General features: G+C 35.1%; 2 protein-coding genes across 2 annotated transcripts in view; one reads left to right on the top strand and one right to left on the bottom strand.

The window, feature by feature from the left end:
* Positions 1–23,633, top strand: part of LOC136037723 (glutathione S-transferase 1-like) — a 28,723-nt gene extending 5,090 nt beyond the window's left edge. The window contains exons 2-5 of the mRNA XM_065720495.1: positions 1,636–1,826; positions 16,885–17,052; positions 18,317–18,462; positions 23,365–23,633. Of these exons, the coding sequence (XP_065576567.1) occupies positions 1,694–1,826; positions 16,885–17,052; positions 18,317–18,462; positions 23,365–23,532 (615 nt within the window). The 5' untranslated portion in view covers positions 1,636–1,693 and the 3' untranslated portion in view covers positions 23,533–23,633. The remainder of the gene's footprint in view (positions 1–1,635; positions 1,827–16,884; positions 17,053–18,316; positions 18,463–23,364) is intronic.
* Positions 1–27,133, bottom strand: part of LOC136037710 (dynein axonemal heavy chain 10-like) — a 205,826-nt gene that overhangs the window by 129,133 nt on the left and 49,560 nt on the right. The gene's annotated exons all lie outside the window — the stretch shown is intronic.

The following is a 27,133-nucleotide window of genomic DNA, read 5'->3' as shown; positions in this document are numbered from 1 at the left end:
TAATAGTAAAAGATAAACGTAACTTATAAATTATCTTAAGTAACGAACTTTTGTAATCTCATGTTTTTATTACATATATGAGGGGTTCACCCCCTCGTCAGTACCTCGCTCTTTACACTAAAGATTAAATTTTGTCCCAATTCATTAAGAATGACCCCTGAATCACAAAAGCCCTAGAATAAATAGTTGAAATCAATAAAAGTACTTTAGCGTAAAGAGCGAGATATTAGGAGGAGGTTAGCCCTTCGTATGCGTAATAGTTTCTGTTCGTTTTAAGTTTTAATGCTGCTCCTTACCTCCAGTTGAAAAAACTTTTCATATTTATTTTTTCATTGTTTTTTTTTAAATAATGCTAGAAAATCCTGCGCTCCCTTCATTTAAATTTTCTTCCCCCATGACAAATTCCTCGATGGAAAGCTCCTCCAACATATCCCCCTCTTGTCAACCCCTCCCTCAACCAAAAGATCCCCCTGAAAACGTCTGTACACTTCCCAATAAGCATTACTATATGTAAGTACTGGTCAAAGTTTGTAACTTGTAGCCCCTCCCACAGGGACTGTGGGGGAGTAAGTCGACCCCAAAGACATAGTTATAAGGTTTTTCGACTACGCTGAATAAAATGGCAATCTCAAGATTTTGATCCGTTGACTTTGGGAAAACAATTAGCGTGAGAGGGGGCCTAGGTGCCCTCCAATTTTTTTTCGTCACTTAAAAAGGGCACTAGAACTTTTCATTTCCGTTAGAATGAACCCTCTCACAAGATTCTAGGACCACTGGGTCGATACGATCACCCCTGGGAAAAAAAAATAAATAAATAAAAAAATAAACACGCATCCGTGATCTGCCTTCTGGCGAAAAATACAAAATTCCACATTTTTGTAGATAGGAGCTTGAAACTTCTACAGTAGGGGTCCTCTGATACGCTGAATCTGATGGTGTGATTTTCGTTAAGATTCTGTGACTTTTAGCGGGTGTTTCCTCCTATTTTCTTAAATAAGGCAAATTTTTTCAGGCTCCTAACTTTTGATGGGTAAGACTAAACTTGATGAAACTTATATATTTAAAATCAGCATTAAAATGCAATTCTTTTGATGTTGCTATTGATATCAAAATTCCATTTTTTTGGTTGCTATTGAGCCGGGTCGCTCTTTACTACAGTTCGTTACAACGAACTGCTTCATAATATTCACATAACCTTTAGTGTATATAATATTTGGGCTATATTTTGCAAATTAGGGGGGAAATATTTGAACCTTACGTATTACCTGTCTTAACCCCACCCCATCCATCTCCCTAATGTGCAAATATGTAACCCAAATTGTGCAAGTCAAGTGCATTCTATCACCCTTCACTTGTCTGTTTAGCTATAAAATCGGTTTTCTGATATCTAATCTAAGCGTGTGTGATTTGTTTAATTAACAAGTGCTAAAAATTGATCTGGGAACAGTTTTGCTAAATATTTCATTTCTGTCGTATTATTTTCCATTGTCGTCAAAAATGTATTGCTTCTTCATTTTATTGATTTTTCCACAATCCGAATCTGATATTTCAAACACGACAATGAAATCGACCGAAGATTTTGCAATAGCAACTCAAATCGGCTTCGGCTAATAATGTCATTGAAACAAATTTCAGAGAGATTCAGTCCTGTCTGGTTCATTGTCTAGCTTAGGTCAAAGGGAAGAGAGTGAAAATGACCCATTATAAGCTGATTTATTTCAATGCTAAAGGACGAGCTGAACTCATCCGTTTGATATTTGCTTATGCTGATGTTAATTACGATGATGTTCGCATACCAAGGGATCAATGGACGGATATGAAGCCAAGTGAGTTGTTCTTTTTTTTAACAAATTACACAATTAATAAACTAAATATAAATTGGGTACTTCTGTATTAGCTCTGATAAAATTTTATTGGTATAAGTGTACAGTTGGGTTTGCTGTGAAGGAAATACCATAGCATTCTGGAAAATAACTTTTAAAAAAATTCTGAAATACTTAGGCTACTTAAATCATTCAAAAAACCACTTTAGCTACATTATGGTAAACTTTCTGATTAACTGACCAATGAGAAAGCTAAGAAATAGGCATACCTTTATAATGAGAAATTTAACCTGAATTTTATATGTATCATTCATTTGTGTTGGAAATGAACTTTACGCCCACCCCCACCCCAAATGCAAAAGTACATACCATGAATTATATATATGAAATAAATTTTCTATTATTTTGACACATTGTTAAATCAATTTTGAGAAAGAGTGACTTAGTCTACTGGGAATTCAGTGCATATATAGTCTAGAACTCGAGTATATATTTGTACATGAGGGGGGAGGGTAAGGTTCATTTCTGACGCACATGCCTAATACATTCTGATCCAGGATGAAATTCTAATTCTAAATATATGTTTACTTCTCAGCTATCTCATCACTGAGTTAAACAAAAAGTTTTTCCCCCTCCCCCTAATGTGTAAATACAAATCATATATTTCCCCTGCATTTTATTTTTGTTTCTTGAAGTAACGCCGACGAAATCATGAAACGGAAAATATATAATTTTGGCTTTATATTTGTACATGGGGGGCAGAGTAAAGAGAAGCACTCTTAGGAATGATATAAGTAAGTATTTTAGGAATTTTTAGAATTTAGGAGTTGTTCTTAAAATTTTATAGTATTTCCTTTTTGACAGTTCCAATTGTAAACTGATATCCTTTTATTGAATGACCGCTTCTAAAGTAAACGTGTTACTAGCACAGGAGTATTATGATTAGATTCCTGATTTTATACTTTTTCCAAGTAACATGGTCACTATTCTTAAAATGCGCTATTCCCCCTGGTGGTCTCACATTAGCCCTAATAATATATTTTTTCGTTGTTTTGTATCTCTTGATGTATTATATCTTTTTAAGAGATTTTCTCGCATTCGTGACCAGGGGAAAATCATTCAGTCAAGAGATTTCAACAAGATTGCTGGATGAAAAACAGGAAATTGTTTTAAATTTCGATAACAATGGAAGGAAACATAATCCATACAGGAATAAATACAGGAAACAATATAAATAATTACAGGGAATATGCTGCATATCCTAAAACCAAAATTTCATTGTATTAGGTTTTCTTTTATTCTTTTATTTGTCCTGAGTCTCTTTGTGGGACCATCAGGGAAGGCATGCGTTTTCAGAAAAAACTAAACGAAGAACACTGATAGTTTTAGGCCCCGGAAGCAGACGGGGGGGGGGCGTTTGTCCTTACATCAGACATTTAATTTCTTTTATTTTATATTTACGCTCTTCTAAAGCAATGCCTTACATCCCCCCAGATTATGACGCTTAAAACCACTACTGTTGAAAACATCATGAAATAAGGATCTAAGGGCACTACTTTGACTTTTTAGCGTGTTTCCTTTTTGAGGCCTCAGCTAATAAATGTTTATTATACAAATGGCAAATTTTGATATTCTAATCAGCGCTAGCTAACATTTATTCATAGGCATATTTCAATGAACGTTAAGTAAAACATGGGTTAAACTGAATGGGGTTGAGTTACACGCACATCATGAGAGGCATCGTAAATTTTTCAAGAGAGTAAAACAAGAGCTAAGAGCTCATATGGCACTTGTGACGAGACGAGAAGAGCTAAGAGCCAAGAGATCATATGGTAGGCTATGAGCTCTAACAAAATTCTATGAATCAATAGATTGATTTAAAAAGTAAAATAAGAGGCTTAATTCCGGTCAAGATTTAAAATAAGAGCTCTGAGTCACAAAGTCCTTCTAAATATCAAAATTCATTAAGATCCGATCACCCACTCGTAAGTTATAAATACCTAATTTTTTCTAATTTTTCCTCTCCCTTTTGCCCCCCAGATGGTCGAATCTGGGAAAACGACTTTATCAAGTCAAATTGTGCAGCTCCCTGACACGCATACCAATTTTCATCGCCCTAGCACGTCCAGAAGCACCAAACTCGCAAAATCACTGAACCCCTCCCCCCAACTCCCCCAAAATGAATCCAGTACGATTCTGTCAATCACGTATCAAGGACATACCACCAAGCTTCATCCTGATTCTTCCACTCCAAGTGTTTTCCCAAGATTTCCCCCTCCAGCTCCCCCCAATGTCAAAAGATCTCGTCGGGATTTGAAATAAGAGTTCTGAGACATGAACTCCTTCTAAAAATCAAATTTCAATTCGATCCGATCATCTATTCGTAAGATAAAAATACCCCAATTTTCATGTTTTCCAAGAATTCCGGTTTCCCCCTCCAACTCCCCCGAATGTCAAAGGATCTGGTCGGAATTTGAAATTAGAACTTTAAAGCACAAGATCCTTCTAAATATCAAATTTCATTAAGATCTGGTCACCCTTTCGTAAGTTACAAATACCTCAATTTTCAAAATTACCCCCCCCCCCCAATTCCACCAAAGAGAGCAGATCCAGTCCAGTTATGTCAGTCACGTATCTTAGACAGGTTTCTATTCTTCCCATCCAGTTTCATCCTGATCTCACCGCTTTAAGTATGTCCTAAGATTTCCGGTCCCCCCAACTGCCCCCCCAATTACGCTTGATCCGGTTGAGATTTAAAATAAGATATCTGAGTTACGAGGTCCTTCTAAATATGAAGTTTCATGAATATCCGATCACTCCTTCGTAAGTTAAAAATACGTCATTTTTTCTTATTTTTCGGAATTCCCCCTCCCCCCCAATTGAGCGCATCTGTTCCAATTATGTAAATCACGTATGCAAGACTTCTGCTTATTTTTCCAACCAAGTTTCATCGCAATCCCTCCAGTCTAAGCGTTTTCCATCATTTCAGGTTTCCTCACCCCAAACTTCCCCCAATGTCACCAGATCCGGTCAGGATTTAAAATAAGAGCTTTGAGACACGATATCCTTCTAAATATCAAATTTCATGGAGATCCAATCACCCGTTCGTAAGTTAAAAATACCTCATTTTTCTAATTTTTCAGAATTAACCCCCCCCCCCACCAACTACCCCAAAGAGAGCGGATCCGTTCTGGTTATGTCAATCATATATCTAGGACTCGTGTTTTTTTTCCCACCAAGTTTCATCCCGATCCCTCCACTCTAAGTGTTTTCCAAGTTTTAGGTTTCCCCCTCCCAACTCCCCCCCCCAATGTCACCAGATCCGGTCGGGTTTTAAATAAGAGCTCTGAGCCACGATATTCTTCTAAAGATCAAATTTCATTGAGATCCGATCACCCGTTCGTAAGTTAAAAATACCTCATTTTTTTAATTTTTCAGAAATACCCCCCCCCCAACTATCCCAAAGAGAGCGGATCCGTTCCGTTTATGCCAATCATCTATCTAGGACTTTTGTTTATTTTTCCCACCATGTTTCATCCCGATCCCTCCACTCTAAGTGTTTTCCAAGTTTTAGGTTTCCCCCTCCCGCCTCTCCGCCCATGTCACCAGATCCGGTCGGGATTTAAAATAAGAGCTCTAAGACACAATCTCCTTCTAAATATCAAATTTCATTGAGATCCGATCACCCGTTCGTAAGTTGAAAATACTTCATTTTTTCTAATTTTAAGAATTACCCCCCCCCAACTACCCCAAAGAGAGCGAATCAGTTCCGATTATGTCAATCATGTATCTGGGACTTGCGCTTATTTTTCCCATCAAGTTTCATCCCGATCCCTCCACTCTGAGTGTTTTCCAAGATTTTAGGTTCCCCCCCCCTCCAACTCCCCCAATATCATCAGATCCGGTCAGATCCGTTTGAAATAAGAGCTCTGACAAACAATATCATTCCAAACATCAAATTTCATTAAGATCCGATCACCCGCTCATAAGTTAAAAATACTTCATTTTTTCTATTTTTTCCGAATTAACCGGCACCCCACTCCCCCCCCCCAGATGGTCAAGTCGGGAAAACGACTATTTCTAATTTAATCTGGTCCGGTCCCTGATACGCTTGCCAAAGTTCATCGTCCTAGCTTACCTGGAAGTGCCTAAAGTAGCAAAACCGGGACTTTAGGTTTCCCCCCTCCAACTCCCCCAATGTCATCAGATCTGGTCGGGATTTAAAATAAGAGCTCTGAGACACAATATCATTCCAAACATCAAATTTCATTAAGATCCAATCACCCGCTCATAAGTTAAAAATACTTCATTTTTTCTATTTTTTCCGAATTAACCGGCACCCCACTCCCCCCCCCCCCAGATGGTCAAGTCGGGAAAACGACTATTTCTAATTTAATCTGGTCCGGTCCCTGATACGCTTGCCAAAGTTCATCGTCCTAGCTTACCTGGAAGTGCCTAAAGTAGCAAAACCGGGACTTTAGGTTTCCCCCCTCCAACTCCCCCAATGTCATCAGATCTGGTCGGGATTTAAAATAAGAGCTCTGAGACACAATATCATTCCAACCATCAAATTTCATTAAGATCCAATCACCCGCTCATAAGTTAAAAATACTTCAGTTTTTCTATTTTTTGCGAATGGCACTTGCGACGAGGCAAGAATAGCTAAGAGCCAAGAGCTCATATGGTATGAGCTCTAACAAAATTCTAAGAATCAATAGATTGATTTAAAAGTAAATTCCGAGGCTTAAGGCCGGTCAGGATTTAAAATACGAGCTCTGAGTCACGATGTCCTTCTAAATATCAAAATTCATTAAGATCCGATCACCCACTGAGACACAATATCATTCCAAACATCAAATTTCATCAAGATCCAATCACCCGCTCATAAGTTAAAAATACTTCATTTTTTCTATTTTTTGGCTCATATGGCACTTGTGACGAGGCAAGAAGAGCTAAGAGCCAAGAGCTCATATGGTATGAGCCCTAACAAAATTCTAAGAATCAATAGATTGATTTAAAAGTAAAGTCAGAGGCTTAAGGCCGCTCAGGATTTAAAATAAGAGCTCTGAGTCACGACGTCCTTCTAAATATCAAAATTCATTAAGATCCGATCACCCACTCTTGAGTTATAAATACCTAATTTTTTCTAATTTTTCTTCTCCCTTTAGCCCCCCAGCTCGTCGAATCTGGGAAAACAACTTTATCAAGTCAATTCGTGCAGCTCCCTGGCACGCCTACCAATTTTTGTTGTCCTAGCACGTCCAGAAACACCAAACTCGCCAAATCACTGAGCCTCTTCCCCCAACTTCCCCAAAGAGAGCGAATCCAGTACGGTTACGTCAATCACGTATCAAGGACTTTTGCTTATTCTATCCACCAAGCTTCATCCCAATTCCTCCACTCCAAGTGTTTTCCAAGATTCCCCCCTAACTCCCCCCAATGTCAAAAGATCTGGTTGGGATTTGAAATAACAGCTCTGAGATATGAATTCCTTCTAAATATCAAATTTCATTAAGATCCGATCACCTATTCATAAGATAAAAATACCCTACTTTTCACGTTTTCCAAGAGTTCCGGCTTTCCCCTCCAACTCCCCCGAACGTCACGGGATCTGGTCGGAATTTAAGATTAGAGCTTTAAAGCAGAAGATCCTTCTAAATATCAAAATTCATTAAGATCTGGTCACCCTTTCGTAAGTTACAAATACCTCAATTTTCAAAATTACCCCCCCCCCAACTCCACCAAAGAGAGCAGATCCGGTCCGGTTATGTCAGTCACGTATCTTAGACAGGTTTTTATTCTTCCCATCCAGTTTCATCCTGATCTCTCTGCTTTAAGTATTTTTTTGAGATTTCTGGCCCCCCCCCCCAAATTGCCCCCAAGTGACGCTGGATACGGTTGAGATTTGAAATAAGAGATCTGCGTTACGAGGTCCTTCTAAATATGAAGTTTCATGAAGATCCGATCACTCCTTCGTAAGTTAAAAATACGTCATTTTTATCTATTTTTCATAAATACCCCCCCCCCCCCCCAATAGAGCGGATCCGTTCCGATTATGTAAATCATGTACCTAAGACTTCTGCTTATTTGTCCCACCAAGTTTCATCCCGATCCCTCCACTCTAAGTGTTTTCCAAGATTTTAGGTTTCCCCCTTCCAACTCTCCTCCCAATGTCACCAGGTCCGGTTGGGATTTAAAATAAGAGATCTGAGACACGATATCCTTCTAAATATCAAAACTCATTGAGATCCGATCACCCGTTCGTAAGTTAAAAATGCCTCACTTTTTCTATATTTTCAGAATTACTCCCCCCCCCCGCAACTATCCCAAAGAGAGCGGAAGCGTTCCGGTTATGTCAATCATGTATCTAGGACTTGTGCTTATTTTTCCCGCCAAGTTTCATCCCGATCCCTCCACTCTAAGCGTTTTCCAAGATTTTAGGTTTCCCCCTCCTAAATCCCCCCCAATGTCAGCAGATCCGGTCGGGATTTAAAATAACAGCTCTGAGACACGATATCCTTCCAAACATCAAATTTCATTAAGATCTGAACAACCGCTCGTAAGTTAAAAATACTTCTATTTTTTTATCTTTCCGAATTAATGGACCACCCCACTCCTCCCCCCAGATGGTCAAATCGGGAAAACGACTATTTCTAATTTAAGCTGGTCCGGTCCCTGATATGCCTGTCAAATTTCATCGTCCTAGCTTACCTGAAAGTGCCTAAAGTAGCAAAACCGGGACCGACAGAATTTGCGATTGCTATATGTCACTTGGTTAATACCAAGTGCCATAAAAAGTGGGTTGTAAATCTTAGGTTTTTTTGTTGCATAGTACTTTTTCTTTACTTCATTCAAGATGGCTTAAGGTCAGAAAAACAAGTATTAGCAGTGGTAGGAGTCTTACTTAATAGAAATCATATTGCCTACCTTGCATATTTCGAATTACTTACAAAGTAATTTTAGTACTTATCTGATATAGCCACCACACTAAAGTTTTTGGTCTGACAGAACCAGTTTCTTTCAGCTTAGTGTGAGAGAGTTTATACACAATACAATATAAATATATTTTAGTTGGTAACTTGGTTAGACTAGGTTAGAGACCATTTAATATAATGCGTTCTGGGGGGGCCTAATTTCCATAATTCTCTATTGTAGTTTCCATAATTCTGTTACACAAGTATTTTTCTTTCATCATTCTTGGGTTTTACTTTAACCTAACTTCAGTTTTAAGTGTGATGGCTATAACAGATAAGTACCGTAATTTTTCTTCTTGTTGCTTTCATTTTCTTTTCTTCCGTTGATAAAAGGTTCTGGAAGTAAGATCGAAATATTAGGGCCTTTATTATTATTTCTACAAATAGCTTTTTTGCTTTTTCAAAGTTCAGTGTCTTATTTAAGGTTTAATCCATTTTTCAATGTTGTCATTAAATTTCAATTATCTATAATTCTAATATAATTTGTTTCTATCCATTTTGGCGCGGACCTCTTAGACCCAGTGCCCACGGGCAACTGTTTCAAGACAAAGGTTGGAGAATAGTCTCATCTGCAACTGGTTTACGCCAGTTTACAACAGAATGTAGTTGTGGATCAGTTGTGGTAAAAGGTAGACGGAAAAACATTCTGCCATAAAAGCAAATCTAGCGATAGCAACGACAAGCTTCAGGGGAAAAATATAAACTTTAAAAGCGATTGATGGATTGACAAAAGGGGGATTAGGGGGAAGGGGAATTAACCTATTTTCAATATTTATGATTAAAACTTACTCTTTTGTATTCTTAAATTATCCATGTTCCTTGATTTTAACTATTACTTCTTCACTGAAATGCCATTTATATCTAGGAGTAGGCTAAAGAAAGGGAAAGAACAAATGGCTTAATAATTTGAAATGATAAAACGGTCATTAACATTGCAAGATCTTCATAATTTAGTTGTCAAAACAGGCCTTGAACCTCCCTCTCCCAACGCCTCTCAAATATGTATTTCCATTCGGTTATTTTCAGTGTCCCTTCTACGTTTCTTGCTTTGCTGTTAGGGATACTCTAAAAGCCACTACACTCTAAGATTCATGCAATGTTGTTAACTATGTTCAGTTCCGATGAGGAAGACTTACGTAAGTTTCGTAGGGTTCAGAGGGAGTTTTGAGTCAATCCCTCGTCAGTTCTTAGCAGCAAAAGAACTGTCTGAAACAGATAGAAATTTATCACATTTTACAGAATGTCGAAGGAATCTTACCTGGAGTTGACAAGGATTCTACGTCTGCTCGTCTAAAAAATCACTAAAAAGCATTGCAACACAATAGACCTAATGACATAACTGAATAAAATACGTAAAAAAACCTCAACAAATAAACAAAGGATTGATTTACAGTAGGCTTAATAACATAAATGTCAAAAATTCGTAGTATATATATATATATATATATATATATATATATATATATATATATATATATATATATATATATATATATATATATATATATATATATATATAGTTACTGTTTGAATGATTCATTTGTCTGATTAATCTAACGAAAAGCCATTCAAAGAAATAGTTTGTTTTTTACACTATTTCAAGACGTGCAGGCTCTAAAAGACAAAATCTAAGTGTATTTCCTGAATTTTCATTGGCTATCAAATTCACTACTTTCAAACACTTTGCAATGCAATTGTGACTACGGCTGGAGGCTCATATGGAACCAATTTTAGACTGATTGGAAACCAGTCTCATCTGGATTGCTCGTGGGCAGGCACCCACTCGACTTTAAGGCCAAGGCAACAAAACAGTTGTGTGCGCATTCGGTTAGTAATTCTATGTCTCAAAACAGTTGCCCCGTGAGCGCTGGGTCTTAGTTGACTTAGTTTATGTTTTTAAGTTTCTTTCTTTACCTTTCGTTCATTGCTCGTTTTTAAAATTGATTTTTGCTCGTTTTTTGTGACATTATTTCCTTATGCATTAGCGAGGAAAAAACTTATAATATATTCAGATTTATTTCAGTAATTGTATTACCAACTTTATTCCTGAATTTAATATTGCCATCGTTTGCTTTATCACTCTCATCACCGTTTCCATAACAAACATTTACACCTGTTTTTCTCCACCCACAATGTCAGAATTTCAACTTTAAACACACAAACCCATTTTTAAAATGCATACTTAAAAACGTATTTTTATTTGTTTTGGAACACCTCTCCCTCCCCCCTTATAAACACACAGGAAGTCAGTAAATATTTGTGAATCCTAAAAACGGTAAGAGCTTTGCACCTTCATAGCAGTATTAGTATTAAAAAATTCATCACCTGAGATGAGTGATTAATATTATTGCGTTTTTTATTGTTTCTTTTTTAATTCTGTTTGCAGATAACTGATAGAAAAAGGTCGAGTTTGGTTTCTACACTATTTCCCGGAATTTATCCAATATTGACTAAATTTCGCCAGCAGTTTCTTTTGTGCAGTGTTTATCCTAAGTATATTGTGATAAAGTGTATATAAAATTGAATAATTAGACAAACAGTGCTATAACTTCTAGTTCTTAGGGGGAGAGGTGGCATGCTTATTGCATAGCTAAGTGCCTAATAAAGTGCCAACTTTGTCACCATACAGTTCTGTCGGTCCCAACTTAGTAACTTAATATAATTAAGTTACTCTTAATATAATTAAGAAACAAGACATAACTTGCTTGTAATATAATTTTGGTGATAGGGGGTTAATCCATGGGTGATTTCACAACTGATGCTTTCAATGAAGCTAAAGTTCGTTTAATTTGTGTACTAGCAGTAGCAGTAGTCGTAAAGTTCGTTTTAGGGCAAGAAGGGCAAACAACTAGATTTGCTAAAAAGAAGTAAACAGTGACCCTGGGATATTCTTCAGAAAGTTATCAGACCCCAATGTACTCATATAGGCTATAAGATAAAATTTAAGTCAAGCAATACAAATAATAGAACTTTATTTTTTGAATCAAATTTTAATTCTAAACCGTCTCCAAAGGGAAAGGAAATTTCAAAAATTTAATATTTGAAAGATTTTCATAAAAGGACACATGGTTTAATATTTTGCCTTTATAAAATTAATATAAAAAGGATTAAAGAGCAAGGACCTGGAAGCACAAGTTCTGCCAATGCGGCTAGAGAATAAGAGGTAAAGGGTAAAAAACTAATAAGAATAAAAGTTAAAAATAAATAAAAGCTCGATTCTAAGAAATAACGCTATACTCTTGGATTTGGATAAAAATGGCAGTCAAATTACACTTTAAACTAATTAATTCTAGAAATTCCTTTCTTTCAGAGTCTGACCGTATATATATATTTTTTCTTTAATTTGTCTTCTTAGAACTTTTAGCACTTTATTCTGTGTGCATTTTTACACTCAACGAAAATCTTCAACTAAAGCTGATGTAAAACACATAACTTGATGCTTAAAAAATGTAAATATTTAAAACTCTGTGGTGGACTTTTCCAAACAAGGGCATGAAACTTATAAATCCAGTGAATTCTAATTTTCACCTGGCCGAAAATTCCCTTTTCTGAGGTTCCTGCCCCCCCCCCAAATAGCTAAGAACTCTGAGGATTTAGCCTGAAGTAAAAGTAGCAGCTGCAGTCTCAGCTGCAATACTAGCAGCTATGACGAAGTAATTATAAGGAGTAATTATAAGTAATTATAAGGAGTAGCGCTGGTTGATATTCAGTAACGATACTAGAATGTAGAAACTTTGGATGAAATAACAGACGGAATATAAGTGCATAGAAACTGATATTTAAACAGTATCGAAATGCATAAAATTGGCCAAATACTACCTAAGTACTTTATCCTCAATAAAAAAAAACTCTATTTTGAATTAAAAAGGTCTTTTTCTTAGCTTATTCAAACGGCTGGCAGAAGTCACGAATTTTAAGGGAAAATGGTAGGTTATTTTAAAGAGAGCCTGACACCCCTCTAGAACGACGTCAAAGCGAAACAAAATTACACCAACGGGATTATCATTGCTTAAAAGACTGAACAGTAAACTTACCACCCACACCTTGAACAACAAGAAAAATCACATTCAGCATGGGTAGCACTCATCTCTTTCTTTCTTTTTTGTTAGCAGGGTACTGAAACAACACAGAGAGTTGTTTACCGGCTTATTTAAAAGCTATTTGTAGAGCCCGTTAGTTTATTACTAACTTCTTAACTTCACATAAACCTATATTAAGTTAACTTTTGGGACCCCAGTAAGGGCTAAAAATAGAATTTACCCCAGAAGTGATTATTATATTTGAAAAAAACATAAAAAAGGCAATAAGTAATGCATTTACTTTCTTCATAGCTTTCTAAATTATACGAAAAAGTCAACATTTATCCAAATTTATTACTTCTAAAGATTTATAACCGTCAGTACAACTGAAAAGCTTTTGAAGCAGTCTTTGTTGCTAAAGATAAACCTTCACATCTATTTCCTGTACCTGGATTTCATTTCATTAAATATTCATAATATATTTTTCTAACCTAAATAAAGTAAATATCATTTTTTTCTAACAAAGATTAACTTAGGTTGGAAATAATTCTAATTTGTCCGACAGTAATTTGTATAGACTGCACTTTGATACATCACAGAAAGAATACCTTTGTGGCATCCACCCCCCTTCACCATAATATCTTGTGATTAGTGAATTTCACTTTAATTTTTATACACTTGTATATTACATTTTTTTTTCTATTTAGCTCAATTTTCCTCCCCCGAAACAACTTCCTTCTTACCTGCCTGTAAATATTTATGACGAAAGAAGAAGACTGATTAGTACATTTTGGCCGACTCTGACAATCAGAAAAAAGTTTTCGAAATACTAGTTCCTGTATTTTGACCTGTTGAAAATCGGAGGGGAAAATATTGACATATCGACTTATCGGCATCTTCGGGAAATTGGGTATCGCCCAACTCTATATAGAGGTAGTAGAGGTTGTAGTATTGGTGGGGATGTGGATATGAGTACTTATGGTAAAAGTAATACCACAATTAGGACTAGTTGTACAAGGAAAAGTGTTAGAAAGTAGAAGTAGAAAGTAGAAGCATTAGGAAAGTAGAAGTGTTAGCTATCGTCGTTGCCGTAGAAGTAATAGCAATCCGTCGGTGCAAGCTACTATGTAAAAGTTTTAGTCTCATATTTTTTTATTAATTTTTCTCTCTGGATTAGAGCTACAGAGAAGTTTTTTTCAAAGCATTTGTAACTTTACCTAATTAATTTCTTAGACCACACTCCTTTTCCATTTACGAAAAATTTAGCAAAGAGAAAACGGGTTTTAATTATGACAAAGCAGTGAACAAAAAATAAAATATAAAAACAAAACTTTACTTTAACTAAAAAAATTAAAAATATTCCGAATATTTCGGCCCCACGTCCGGGAGCCCTTCTCTACGAAAAAAAATACAAACGACAAAAAAGAAGAAAAAAATGTTTTTTAAACATAACAAAAAAAAATCTACGACTAATAAACGCACGAAAGAAAAAATAAATAAACAATAAATAAATAAGAAACAACTCAGATTATAAACAAAACTCCCAGCACTGATGGTAATAACTTAAGACAAAACCAAAGCAAATGCTTATAATGAAAACAGGGGACTCTCCTCTGCAACAATCAGTGCATAAACGGGAATCTATTAATAGTGAAAATTATATTAACTTGAACAAAACAAAAGAAGGTCGCCAAACCTCAAGTCCTCCACCTTTAAAGAAGTCTTACGGGCTAATGAACAAATTTATGAATTATAAATTGAATAGATTTTTTCATTTGCAAGTTTAGCTTCAGTCCGTTGACTTCTCACAGCATTGACAGCAGATTTTTTTTAGTTAAAGTGTAGTTTTGTTTTTATATTTTATTTTTTGTTCACTGCTTTGTCGAAATTAAAACCTCTCTTTGCTTAATATTTTGTAACTTTACCAAATTAACCTCTGCGCTTAGAAAAGGTTCAAGTATTGATCTATAAACTCCATCCTGTTTCACAGGTCGTTCTCCAGGTAAACCAAATGAGCTTGGTGAATGGGAGAATAGAACGAAAAAAATAGGATTGCCGGAAATTTTATTTTGAAGCCAAATTATGTGTCGTCAATATCACATTTAAAAGCCATATCTGACATATCCAATCTTCTGAGATAATTGCCAAAATAGATAGTTTGCTTAGTTGTTGTCACAGTGGGAATCTGCAGAGCACTGTGTGTTCAATCACACTGTAGTACTCCTCATCTACTTTGTGTTGTAGAGCCTCTCTTTAAGGAAATGTATGAAGGAGGTACATTTTATATACCCGTTATAAAATCAAACGTGGTATCTATGCAGGCAGGATGATTTTTTACTATTTCTACCCCTTCTGTAAACTATTCTAAGGCGTAGGAAATTGCATAAAGACATGCTACATCTGTTATAATCTCCCAAAGCAATAAATCTTTCTTTAATTTTGGTTTGAGTTTAATTTTCTTTTACGATTAAATCCATAATGATTAAATATATTATTGATTAAATACGTTGATAATTTTGCCAGGGATCCTTGTCTTTTAAAAATTTATTGTACTTCGTTTCGTTTTACATGGGATTTAATTGCTCTTTTTACAATTTTTATCCAAAAATTATTTAAAAATAAACTTTTTTCGATGAAAAAGTATCCGTAAATATATGTCTGTCACTCAACCACCACTGCTTTTTTGTTTTCTGCCCCCTCCCTGGAAAATTGTCTGCCGGCACCCTTGGCCTTTATGGTAGTATATGGCTCATTTTTCAGTTTTCACTTGATTTGGGAAAATTGGCTCACTCAGGAAATGTATGTATTTATGTATTGGATTAATGACGGTTCTTGACTGCTAAGGACTTTGTGCTGGCCCTGCTGTGTATTGCACCCCCTGAGTTTTTGGACTATGGGACCCATGTAGTTGAACAGAGATCAAACATACCATACCACCACAGGGCAACAGTTTAGGAAAATTTGTGGCAATTATAAGAGAAGTATGAAAATAAAAGTTTTGCCCTTTTGACGTAGCAGGAATGGCATGGAGAATTAAGCCTTATAAAATCCAGAAAAATTTAACTTTCATAATAAAGGATACTAAGAAATAACCCTTACTATCAGTTTTAATTTAATGACAGGAATAAACGACTTTGGGACAAACTTTACTATAAGTATGTAACCTTTTAGTAAAGACTAAAAACATGGCCTGGATGAGTAGCTTCCTTGTTGGCAAGAAGAGGAACGAATGTTTTATAGCCCTTTTGTGGCTGCTAATCTATTTCACTTAATCCATGGATTAAAGGTTGGCTACTGAATAAACCAAAAATTTACAGGTACATTGGGATATATCTACCTTGAGAAAGTAAACGAAAAGATTAAGTCCAGCTTGATATTTAGCCCTTCAAATGTCTTTGTGTCAACAGCCTATCTGAAAAATTAATTGATATATACTTTGAGAAAAAAAATGAGCTGAAAACTTTCCGAAATTTTTTTTTGCGAGTATATTATCAGTAGTGAGAGACCATTTGGGGAAGTTTAAAAAAAAAAATAGTAAATCCAGGAGCCTTTACTTCAATCAATAATCTACTCATTTCCCGACGTAAGAAGGGGAGGGACAAGGGGGTATGTGACTTGTTTTCAGAGAAAGAGAATAATGGAGGCCAAAGGGGCACTAATTTTACTTAATTTATAAGAGAATTAATTTTCTATCGACGAAATTAGTTTTGAGATACCATAATAGCATTTTACATCAAAACTAAAATTCGCATTGTAACAACTTCTGCTCGTGTACCGATCCCTATAATTTGAAGCATTTAAATATTTTACAAAATAAATCGTCTCATGATACTGGTAGCAAAGGTTTACATATTTTTTAAATTCAAAAGTCCGCATCTTAAAAAAAAAAAAAAAAAAAAAAAAAAAAAAAAAAAAAAAAAAAAAAAAAAAAAAAAAAAAAAAAAAGTAGTTGGCCAAAGAGCCCTCATACTTATTTTATATCTTTAATTGTTGATTAACTTATAAAAATATGGCACCTGTAGTATGGATTTTGTCCTTAAACCAATTTTCTGCAATTTTACTTTTCAGAAATGCCATTTGGGCAGCTGCCAATTTTGGAGATCGATGGAAAGCAGCTTCCTCAGACAATGGCTATTGCAAGATATTTGGCAAGGGAGTTTAAGCTTGCAGGAAAAGATGAACTGGAATCAGCTTTTGCTGACGCATACATTGACGTAGTCAATGATATTACATATGGTATGTAATATTGATTAGTTATAGAGTATAATTTTTAGAGATAGAACATGAAAAACGTATATAAAAACTTTTAATGATTAATTTTGTCATTTCTACTATTTCGGTAGTTGTTATCGTTGAAAAATCATTTTGCGCCATTTTACCAGTCAATTAATCCCTCTTTGATCAGCCTGAAGTCAATATTACAAATATAAGTTGAAGCAGTTCAGATTTATTTAAAGATTCAAAGTAAGATAGTCAGTTGTTTTCTTGCGTTTTATTGTATTATAGGGGTAGCTAAAAGATACTAAGTAGTTTGTCTTTCAATTGGGTTAATATTCAGTTCAGAAAATATTGTAGCTATTAAAGTAATTACAATAATTGATGACAGCGGATTATATTTTACAAAGCATATTAGTAAACTAATGCTAAGTATATTAATTCATTGTTTCAATTGTTATGTTACTACTACTTCTACTGCTAACAAGTCATTGCACCAATAAAGCCACTGAGGCTAGGACTGCTGGCGACGCTTCCCTTTACCCCAATGGGTACAGGTGTAGCTAAGGGGCTATTGAAAAGGAAACATGTTAAGAAAACAATTCTTACTTTACAATTTGCAGAATAATTGTAGCTATCAGGTTTGACTGAAGCTTCCCTATAATTTACACCCAACTTCGCTAATGTGCGAATATATAGCCCAAAATATATGTGTCTCATGCATTACGCTACTCATTACTCTTGATTTTTTCGGTTCTTGTTTATCGCAGTTGATTCAATTTAGCCTATGGGTACACAACAAGGTTTAAGCAATAGAGACAGATTGGCAGAAAGCATTGGAAATTTATTATTTGTGCTATATATTTGCACATTGGCTGGGGCTGGAGTAAAGTATCGTGGAACTGTTGTGAATATGTGTTAACTACGATTATTCTGCTTATTATGAAATTAAAATTGTTGTCTTAACATGCTTCCTTCTTAAAACCCCTAATCTAGACCCCTCTCCTCCCCAATGTTCTCTTTACCCCCTTCTACGGAATCCTAATTTTCTTTGAATCGTTTCTCATGAACTTCTCAACCTATTTCGGGACGGTTTGCTTTTAGCCTGAAATGTCTTTTCCCAGATGGAAAATCAGGGTTAATAAGCATGAATGCACACCTAAGAGGGTTCCAGGGGGCAGAAAAGAGTTTTATTTTATGTTCTTTTTAATTTGACATATATTAGACTTCTTGTCATCTTATTACCCCGTGTGTCACCAGTTTTCGATATAATGTTTTGTTTTAGCTTTAGTACCAATGTTCAGGGAAGAAAATGATGAAAAGAAGAGAGAAATTGGAGCAGCAGTTTTTAACAAAACGATTGTACCGTACCTTGAAAAGGTGGAAAAACATTTGAAAGAAAGCGGCACTGGGTATATTGTTGGGGACTCTGTGAGTATATTTAAACTTACACATAGCTGATATAAAGCAATGGAAATTTATAGATAACTCTTTTGATCCCCTTCCCCTTCTCTTAGAAAAAATTTCCCTGATAACCCCTTCCTAAAAAGTTTCACCGAGTACACCAAAGGGTATACAATAAATGTATAATAATAAATACTAAAAAAATATAATAAAACAATAAATAAATACTAAAAAAACATGTTACAGATACTCTGTTTTGCCTAGCAGATTCAATCTAGTAGAAGTGGGGATAAAATTAACTTATATTGATATTAATTTAGTTAATACCACCAATCACTGGTGAATCTCTATATCTCGAGATATAATAACTTCTCGAAGGGTATTATTTTTTCAAACTTTTTACAGGGATAGGTGAGATCTGACAAATTTAGTTTGACAGTTATATGTCATTGAGCACTGCTAATATTTCAGTAAACTGGAGTTTGTCAAGGTTTTATTCTTGAACTAATTTTCCTCTGGTTAGTACTAGTAAGATTTTCTTTATTGTTAAAAGTAACATTCTTAAATGGAGGTCATCATTCTAATCTTAACTTTACGAGCAAATTTGTAATTTGATTTTAAGTCTGAAGAAGAATCTCTCTTTAGGTAATGATAGCACTCTGTCATTTATAATGCTAGGAACTAGAGAACCTTTTACTTTCATTTATTTCTTTATTTTTATCTTTAAATTCTCAAATCTTTAAATTCTTGTCCCCGAGGTATCTAAGAGGTCGAAGAAAACAGAATGTCAATTTTTTATTATACTTTTTGGGAAGTATGAACTAGGGCCCTGGTAAAAACTAGTTTTATCAGAGTGTGAAACGTAAAAATCGCAGAGTGAAATGTGAGTTGTTAGCTTTAACCGTTCCAAAACTAAACTCAATAATCTATTAAGGGCTTCGAAAGTATTCCGAAATTTATGAAAAGTCAACTAACATATTGATCATTAGAATTCTAAGTGCACTCGATTTCAAAGGATTTAAATTTTTAATCTTCAATAAATTTACAATTTACGGGAAATTTTAACGTTTCAAGTAAGTCGCTTGAATTTGTTTTTCATCTGTGTTAAAACAATTAAACCTTGTCTGGGGAAAGCGGTGAGGTCTAAAATGATCTTGTTTTGACTATGTTATCTGCATCCTTCGTGTATTCCAACTTTTTTCGCACTCGTTATGAGCTTCTCCCAAAATAAATTTCTACGTATGTGCCTAGATTAAAAACTTTGTGGTTAAAATTATTCATTTATATAGATATTATTTAAAATACCTGTCTCTATTAATTCTCGTTTTTTAAAATAAAGATTATAGTTATGGCACTTGGTATTAACCAAGTGACATTATAGCAATCGCCAATTCTGTCGGTCTGTCTGTGTGTCTGTCGGTCCCGGTTTTGCTACTTTAGGCACTTCCAGGTAAGCTAGGACGATGAAATTTGGCAGGCGTATCAGGGACGGGACCAGGTTAAATTTTCCCAATTTGACCATCTGGGGGGGGGGGGGGGGGGGCTGGTTAATTAGGAAAAATAGAAAAAAATGAAGTATTTTTAACTTATGAATGGGTGATGGGATCCTAATGAAATTTGATGTTTGGAATGATGTTGTGTCTCAGAGCTCTCATTTTAAATCGCGACCGGATCTGATGACACTTGGGGGAGTTGGAGGGGGGAAACCTAAAATCTTGGAAAACACTTAGAGTGGAGGGATCGGGATGAAACTTGATGGGAAAAATAAGCACAAGTCCCATATACATGATTGACATAACCAGAACGGATCCGCTCTCTTTGGGGTAGTTGGGGGGGGGGGGGGTAATTCTGAAAAATTAGAAAAAATGAGGTATGTTTAACTTACGAACGGGTGATCGGATCTCAATGAAATTTGATGTTTAGAAGAATATCGTGTCTTAGAGCTCCTATTTTAAATCCCGACCGGATTTGGTGACATTGGGGGGGGGGAGTTGGGAGGGGGAAACCTAAAACTTGGAAAACACTTAGAGTGGAGGGATCGGGATGAAACTTGGTGGGAAAAATAAACACAAGTGCTAGATACATGATTGATATAAAAGGAACGGATCCGCTCTCTTTGGGATAGTTGGGGGGGGGGTTATTTCTGAAAAATTAGAAAAAATGAGGTATTTTTAACTTACGAACAGGTGATTGGATCTCAATGAAATTTGATATTTAGAAGGATATCGTGGCTCAGAGCTCTTATTTTAAACCCGACCAGATCTGGTGACATTGGGGGGGGGAGTTGGGAGGGGGAAACCTAAAACTTGAAAAACACTTAGAGTGGAGGGATCGGGATGAAACTTGGTGGAAAAAATAATCACGAGTCCTAGATACATGATTGACATAACCGGAACGGATCCGCTCTCTTTGGGGTAGTTGGGGGAGGGGTTAATTCTGAAAAATTAGAAAAAATGAGGTATTTTTAACTTACTAACGGGTTATCGGATCTCAATGAAATTTGATATTTAGAAGGATATTGTGTCTCAAAGCTCTTATTTTAAATCCTGACTGGATCTGGTGACGTTGGGGGAAGTTTGGGGTGGGGGAACCTAAAATCATGGAAAACTTTTAGATTGGAGGGATCAGGATGAAACTTGGTGGGAAAAATAAGCAGAAGTCTTACATACGTGATTTACATAATTGGAACGGATCCGATCTATTGGGGGGGGGGGGTTAATTATGAAAAATAAGAAAAAATTACGTATTTTTAACTTACGAAAGAGGGAACGGATCTTCATGAAACTTCATATTTAGAAGGACCTCGTAACTCAGATCTCTTATTTCAAATCTCAACCGGATCAAGCGTAATTGGGGGGGGGGACAGTTGGGGGGACCGGAAATCTTAGAAAATACTTAAAGCGGTGAGATCAGGATGAAACTGGATGGGAAGAATAAAAACCTATCTAAGATACGTGACTGACATAACCGGACCGGATCTGCTCTCTTTGGTGGAATTGGAGCGGGGGTAATTTTGAAAATTGAGGTATTTGTAACTTACGAAAGGGTGACCAGATCTTAATGAAATTCGATATTTAGAAGGATCTTGTGCTTTAAGGTTCTTATTTTAAATTCCGACCAGATCCTGTGACGTTGGGGGGAGTTGGAGGGGGAAACCCGAATTCTTGGAAAACGTGAAAATTGGGGTATTTTTATCTTACGAATAGATGATCGGATCTTAATGAAATTTGATTTTTAGAAAGAATTCATGTCTCAGAGCTCTTATTTTAAATCCCGACCAGATCGTTTGACATTGGGGGGAGTTGGAGGGGGAAATCTTGGAAAAACACTTGGAGTGTAGGAATCGGGATGAAGCTTGGTGGATAGAATAAACAAATGTCCTTGATACGTGATTGACAGAATCGTACTGGATTCGCTCTCTTTGTGGTAGTTGGGGGGAGGGGTTCAGTGATTTGGTGAGATTGGTGCTTCTGGACGTGCTAGGACGATGAAAATTGATAGGTGTGTCAGGGAGCTGCACAATTTGACTTGATAAAGTCGTTTTCCCAGATTCAACCATCGGGGGGCTAAAGGGAGAGGAAAAATTAGAAAAAATTAGGTATTTATAACTTACGAGTGGGTGATCGGATCTTAATGAATTTTGATATTTAGAAGGACATTGTGACTCAGAGCTCTTATTTTAAATCCTGACCGGCATTAAGCCTCTTATTTTCCTTTTTAAATCAATCTATTGATTCATAGAATTTTGTTAGAGCTCATACCATATGATCTCTTGGCTCTTAACTCTTCTCGCCTCGTCACAAGTGCCGTATGAGCTCTTAGCTCTTGTTTTTTACACCAATCGTTCTCCTTATGTCCAACTGTTTTTTTGGCTTTTTGCCATTTTAAAAAAATTGACATTTTGTGCGCTTGTCTAAACGTATATATAGCATTATTTAGAGTTTGGCTTTTAAAAATAATTTCAACTATGACTAAGATTTTTATAACGATTCTAAATATAAGACTTTTATTGAAATTACATTTACTGGCAGAAAATTTTTTTATAAGGAAATTTTAACAGTTGATTAAAGTTGGTGTGAATTTCGTTTATTTCAGTTCAAATTATTACTAAAAATCCAGAGGTGTTTTTTGGTGTGTGTGTGGGGGGGGGGGTTTGACTCTTGCCCCGGTTGCGTTAATTTTATGGGCGTAAAATAAAAATGAATAATCTAATGATTATAATCATTTTATAATTTTGAAATCCATTTTCATTAAAATAAATTAGAGGATGCAGTTGGCAAAATTGTGTTAATAAATGAGTTTTGCTAGAAAATGTTTGGGGACGGGGGGGTGCTAATCAATATTTTTTCGTGGGCCCCAGAGAGACCAGAACCGCCACTGTTGAAAACCAGTAGAAAGTTGGTTCTTTTTAACAATTTTTGTAAATCATTGAACTGATTTGATTTCTACTACAAATACTAATAACTCAATACAGCCCCAAGCCGCATGAGGTCAACACAGCTGCTTGTGCTTCTTCTTCGTCCCAATCTATTCAAAGCTTCACTCTTTACCCCCATCCCAAGACGTTCTAATCTCATTTATATCCACCCCCCCTATGACCTCTTCCCACCCTATTCGGGGACGACCTGCTTTTCATGTGAAAAGCAGCTTTTCAGCCAAACAGAATAATCCTTGGCAATTTGCCATCCTTCGTCTTCGAAACGTGTGCTAGCCATCTGGTCGTTTCTTTCAGTATGCCATTAGAACCTAGGATAGAACCATATTTTTGTGCAGCTTCTTGGTTGATTTTTTTTGTGCAGCTTCTTTTTAATTTTTTTTTTTTTGCGGCTTCTTGTTTAAATTTTCTAATTTTTGTGCAGCTCTAGGTTTAAGTATTCTAATTTTGCTATAATCTTCAGAAAAACTGAAATTCAACTTAAAATCTTACAGATAACATGGGCGGATCTGGCATATTTCCAATTACTGGATCTTCTTTGGCAGCGTTTTGGCAGAGCACATCTTGATTCTTTTCCAAATTTGATGAAACTCCATGAAACAGTCATAAATATACCAAATATCAAAAAATGGATTGATACCAGACCAGAGACAGCTGTTTAATTATATAAGAATTTATGTATATTTGTGGTTTAATAACATACTTACAGTTATTTATTTCGATATTTGAAGCATTGAGGAAGTAATAAAGTCATATACCAGAATTATAATGTTTAGTTAACGTGGAAAGTCTTATAAGTAACAGTCTTAAAAATTTAAGGTTTCTAGGACTATCTACCTTAGTTTTGCCCGGAGGAAGGATTGGATAGATGGATGATAGCCTTATCTATCAACAAGTGAAATTACATCATTTTTACACGATCCTAAAAAGGCTTATGCCAGATTTGCCAGGCATATCTGGCATAAGCCTTTTTAAGGATGTTACATTAATAATGTCATTTCATTTGTTGATAGAATAATCTATCATCTATACCTATTAAATTTATCATCTATAAATATATTTTTGACTTTTTTTGCTTCTATGCAGTATAGCTTATTCGAAGCTACTGTATGAAATTACGTTTATATGGTTCTGAAAAACCTTTTAATCTCTACTGCAGATTCCACCACCGCAACAATTTTCCTAATGCGTATGAATTAAAAACAAAAATCAAAAGGGGACAAGCATAAAAAAATTGTGGCTAGAAATATGCTTAGCATATTTGCTTCTTTTTTTTAATATGCTTTTTTTTCCTTGAATTTAGCACAGCCTCGCAAGCTTCGCTTATGTTGTGCTTTATTTCTAATAAAATTGTTCTACTACTACTACTACTACTAGCCTGTATACTTACATATTCTTAAAGGGAAAGGGCTGTTTATTCTGAGTTTCCCTGTGTGGACTGGAAATTGACCTTATTAGTCACTCAAAGATGCATGAATCAAACATTACGGTATGCCACGTGATTTATGCTAGAACAGAATAGGTTGAACCGAATAAAACATGCTATAAAGTCGTAGCTTAACAGAATTAAAAACGATTGAAGCATGTAACTGATGAACTGTTATTGTTTTTCCAAACAAAGGTGTGCATATTGGCAATGATAAGTACATATTTTGGAAAGATTTATTTGAAGCATGTTATTATACGGGGACATTTATTTTAGAAAAAATTGCATTTTCTGGAAATATTCATTTACCTGCTCCATCGATTCTCAGCCTTTTCTCCCTAGCTTTATTCTATTGAATTCTCTTACATCTCACGAGCCTCATGACAATGTTTTCCAATTAACTCTTATTCTAGCCTATTTTTTTTACAAAAATCTACTATTTTTTTTTTTTTTACAAAGATCTTGTTTAATTCGGTTCCTGTGCGATTTCCAATTTTGATCTTCTTATTTCTGGTCCTATGTAGTAGTGTGAGTCTAGCCCCCCGTAAGTAGCTTACTAATACTTTAGCACTGCCATTTTAGCTCTCTCTAATGTACCGTTAAGGTAGGAATGTGCCTTTTTTAAAGAAACGCCATATAAGCGAAATTTCTCATAACCAATTGTGAAATCCATTTTGATATCTTTAAGGATGCATAATTAAATCTATCGGAAGAAGATTTTTTTTCTTTCTCTTTTGAAATTAATCCATTGCCCAAGATAGTTTATTGACGGAAATATAATGTATAACTATCATACTTTTCTGTGCTAGCGACCCTATGCTACCTTATATGAGAGTATTAGTATCACATAAGGAACAAGGGGAAAACCTGGATCAATTTTGAAATAGTTCAATTTATGTTTTGAAAGAGTTAGGAGCTCGACCCTCCCCCTCCTGAAAGGGATGTGCCGATTTTGGAAGTACTGAATAGATGGCTAATTTATGAAAGGAAGTAAATATCTTTCAGCGTAGAAAAAAAAGAAAAAGAAACTTCTTTCTGAACCCAATAGAGTGACTACATCGAATATCAATCCAATACGACAGATGCTACGCTTGATTCTAATCAGCTTAATATCTGGAAATATCACTTCTAAAGGTAATGCTGATTTGTAGGCGGCATGTTACAGTTTGTCTGTAAAATCGATTTGGGGAGGTATTGGATCAGCAATTTTTATAATAAAAATTTTATACACCCCCTCTTTGAATTAGTACGGTCCGATTTCAATATTGGAATTTCTAAGGATGATAAATGAAATACAAGTTGCGGTTCAGAATTTCTTCGTCTTCTCTTCACTGATGTTCTCTTGCTCCGTGTTCTGATGAATCGTGGCTGTTGCACCAAACCAAGTATAGTTAATTTTCTTTTACTGAAAATGACATACCATATTTACAGGACAGGACATTCTATGTAATTTTCCATTCCGTTTTTTCTGGTTCAATGGAATTTTTTAGTCAAAATCGCATCGTTTTACCCTTTAACAAAATAATAAAAATGATTTAAAATAAATCTTTTAAGAAAGAAGCAAAAGACAAAAAAAGGATAAAAACAAGTTTTAATTATAGGAGTCCGTAAATTTTTTACATCAAAGTTACTTGATATAGCACAACAAAGGTATGCATAAAGGTATATTCAAAAAGGTACCGTACATATAAAGATATATTTAAATATTATTACTGTGTTTTTATACCAAAAAATCAAGAAGCTGTAACAGAGGCGATGTTGGCAATCTACGAAGGGTGAGAAGCTCCACAGAAACAAAATACATCCAGTTCTCAATGTATGTGACAGTAAGTAGTTGTATTTCCTATCAAATGAATGCCCAAAAATAGACCATATCATTTAAAAGGACAGTAATATTCCAGAAGAGGTAGGAGAAAAAACAGGAAAGCTAAAAATATTCTTTTTTGAATTTAATACAACAACAGAGAAACAGGAAGTATAATTACAAAATTTCCAACGAAAACAGCACAAAAAGAAATTAAATAATATAGTTTAAATTCTACGTAAATATCTAGCATGAATTTTTTAGTTCAATTTTCTGCTAACAATTTTACGTTGTATATTTATAGTTTATATTACATGACAGATATAGTAGCAATAGAATGGCATTTTTGGATAAACAAATAAAAAAATCGAAAATGAATTAGAGATTTTTCTTATAAGGTTTTTAAGCTTGAACAGAGTATAAATCTACCATCTTCTCCCCATGTCTTCAATTTTGGAAGTTTGTTGATGTATGTTGTGTGATTTTTATGGTGATTGTAATGTTTTTGTGCAATGAATATGATATTTTAATGGATTATTACGTTAGTCTAATGTGAAAGGGCTTGTTTATGTGTAAAAGTTATACATAAAGTATTGCAATTTGACCACTTAGAAAAAAGACTACTTATGTAGTGTGTAATTTTACTTCGATACGAAGCCATTTTCCAGAGGACCTCAGGTTTTTTTTCAAAATTACCATGAATTTCTTTCAACAACAAACTTACTATTAAGACTAATAGAAATAAACAGTTACCATTCTTAAATCCACTAAAAATGGCTATTTTTCTGGTTTTGTTTTGAACACTTTGTTTTTAACGCGTTTTTATACTTTTGGTTACTATAAGTAGTGGTTCGGCCTATACTAGGCTACAGCTTTTGCTGTGAGCGGTAAATTTTTCATGGCTGTTGCCGACAAAACGGCGTTAGAATAACTAATCTTATGATAGCTAATAAATATAACGATTATTTATTATTATTCAATTAGGTTATTAATTAAACATTAAATTTAATGATTATTTATTATTATTCACTTA

The sequence above is a fragment of the Artemia franciscana genome, chromosome 2 (assembly GCF_032884065.1).
Source record: "Artemia franciscana chromosome 2, ASM3288406v1, whole genome shotgun sequence".
NCBI classification, from domain to species: domain Eukaryota; kingdom Metazoa; phylum Arthropoda; class Branchiopoda; order Anostraca; family Artemiidae; genus Artemia; species Artemia franciscana.
The sequence above is the reverse complement of the archived record's forward strand: the minus strand, read 5'-3'. Positions and strand labels throughout refer to the sequence as shown.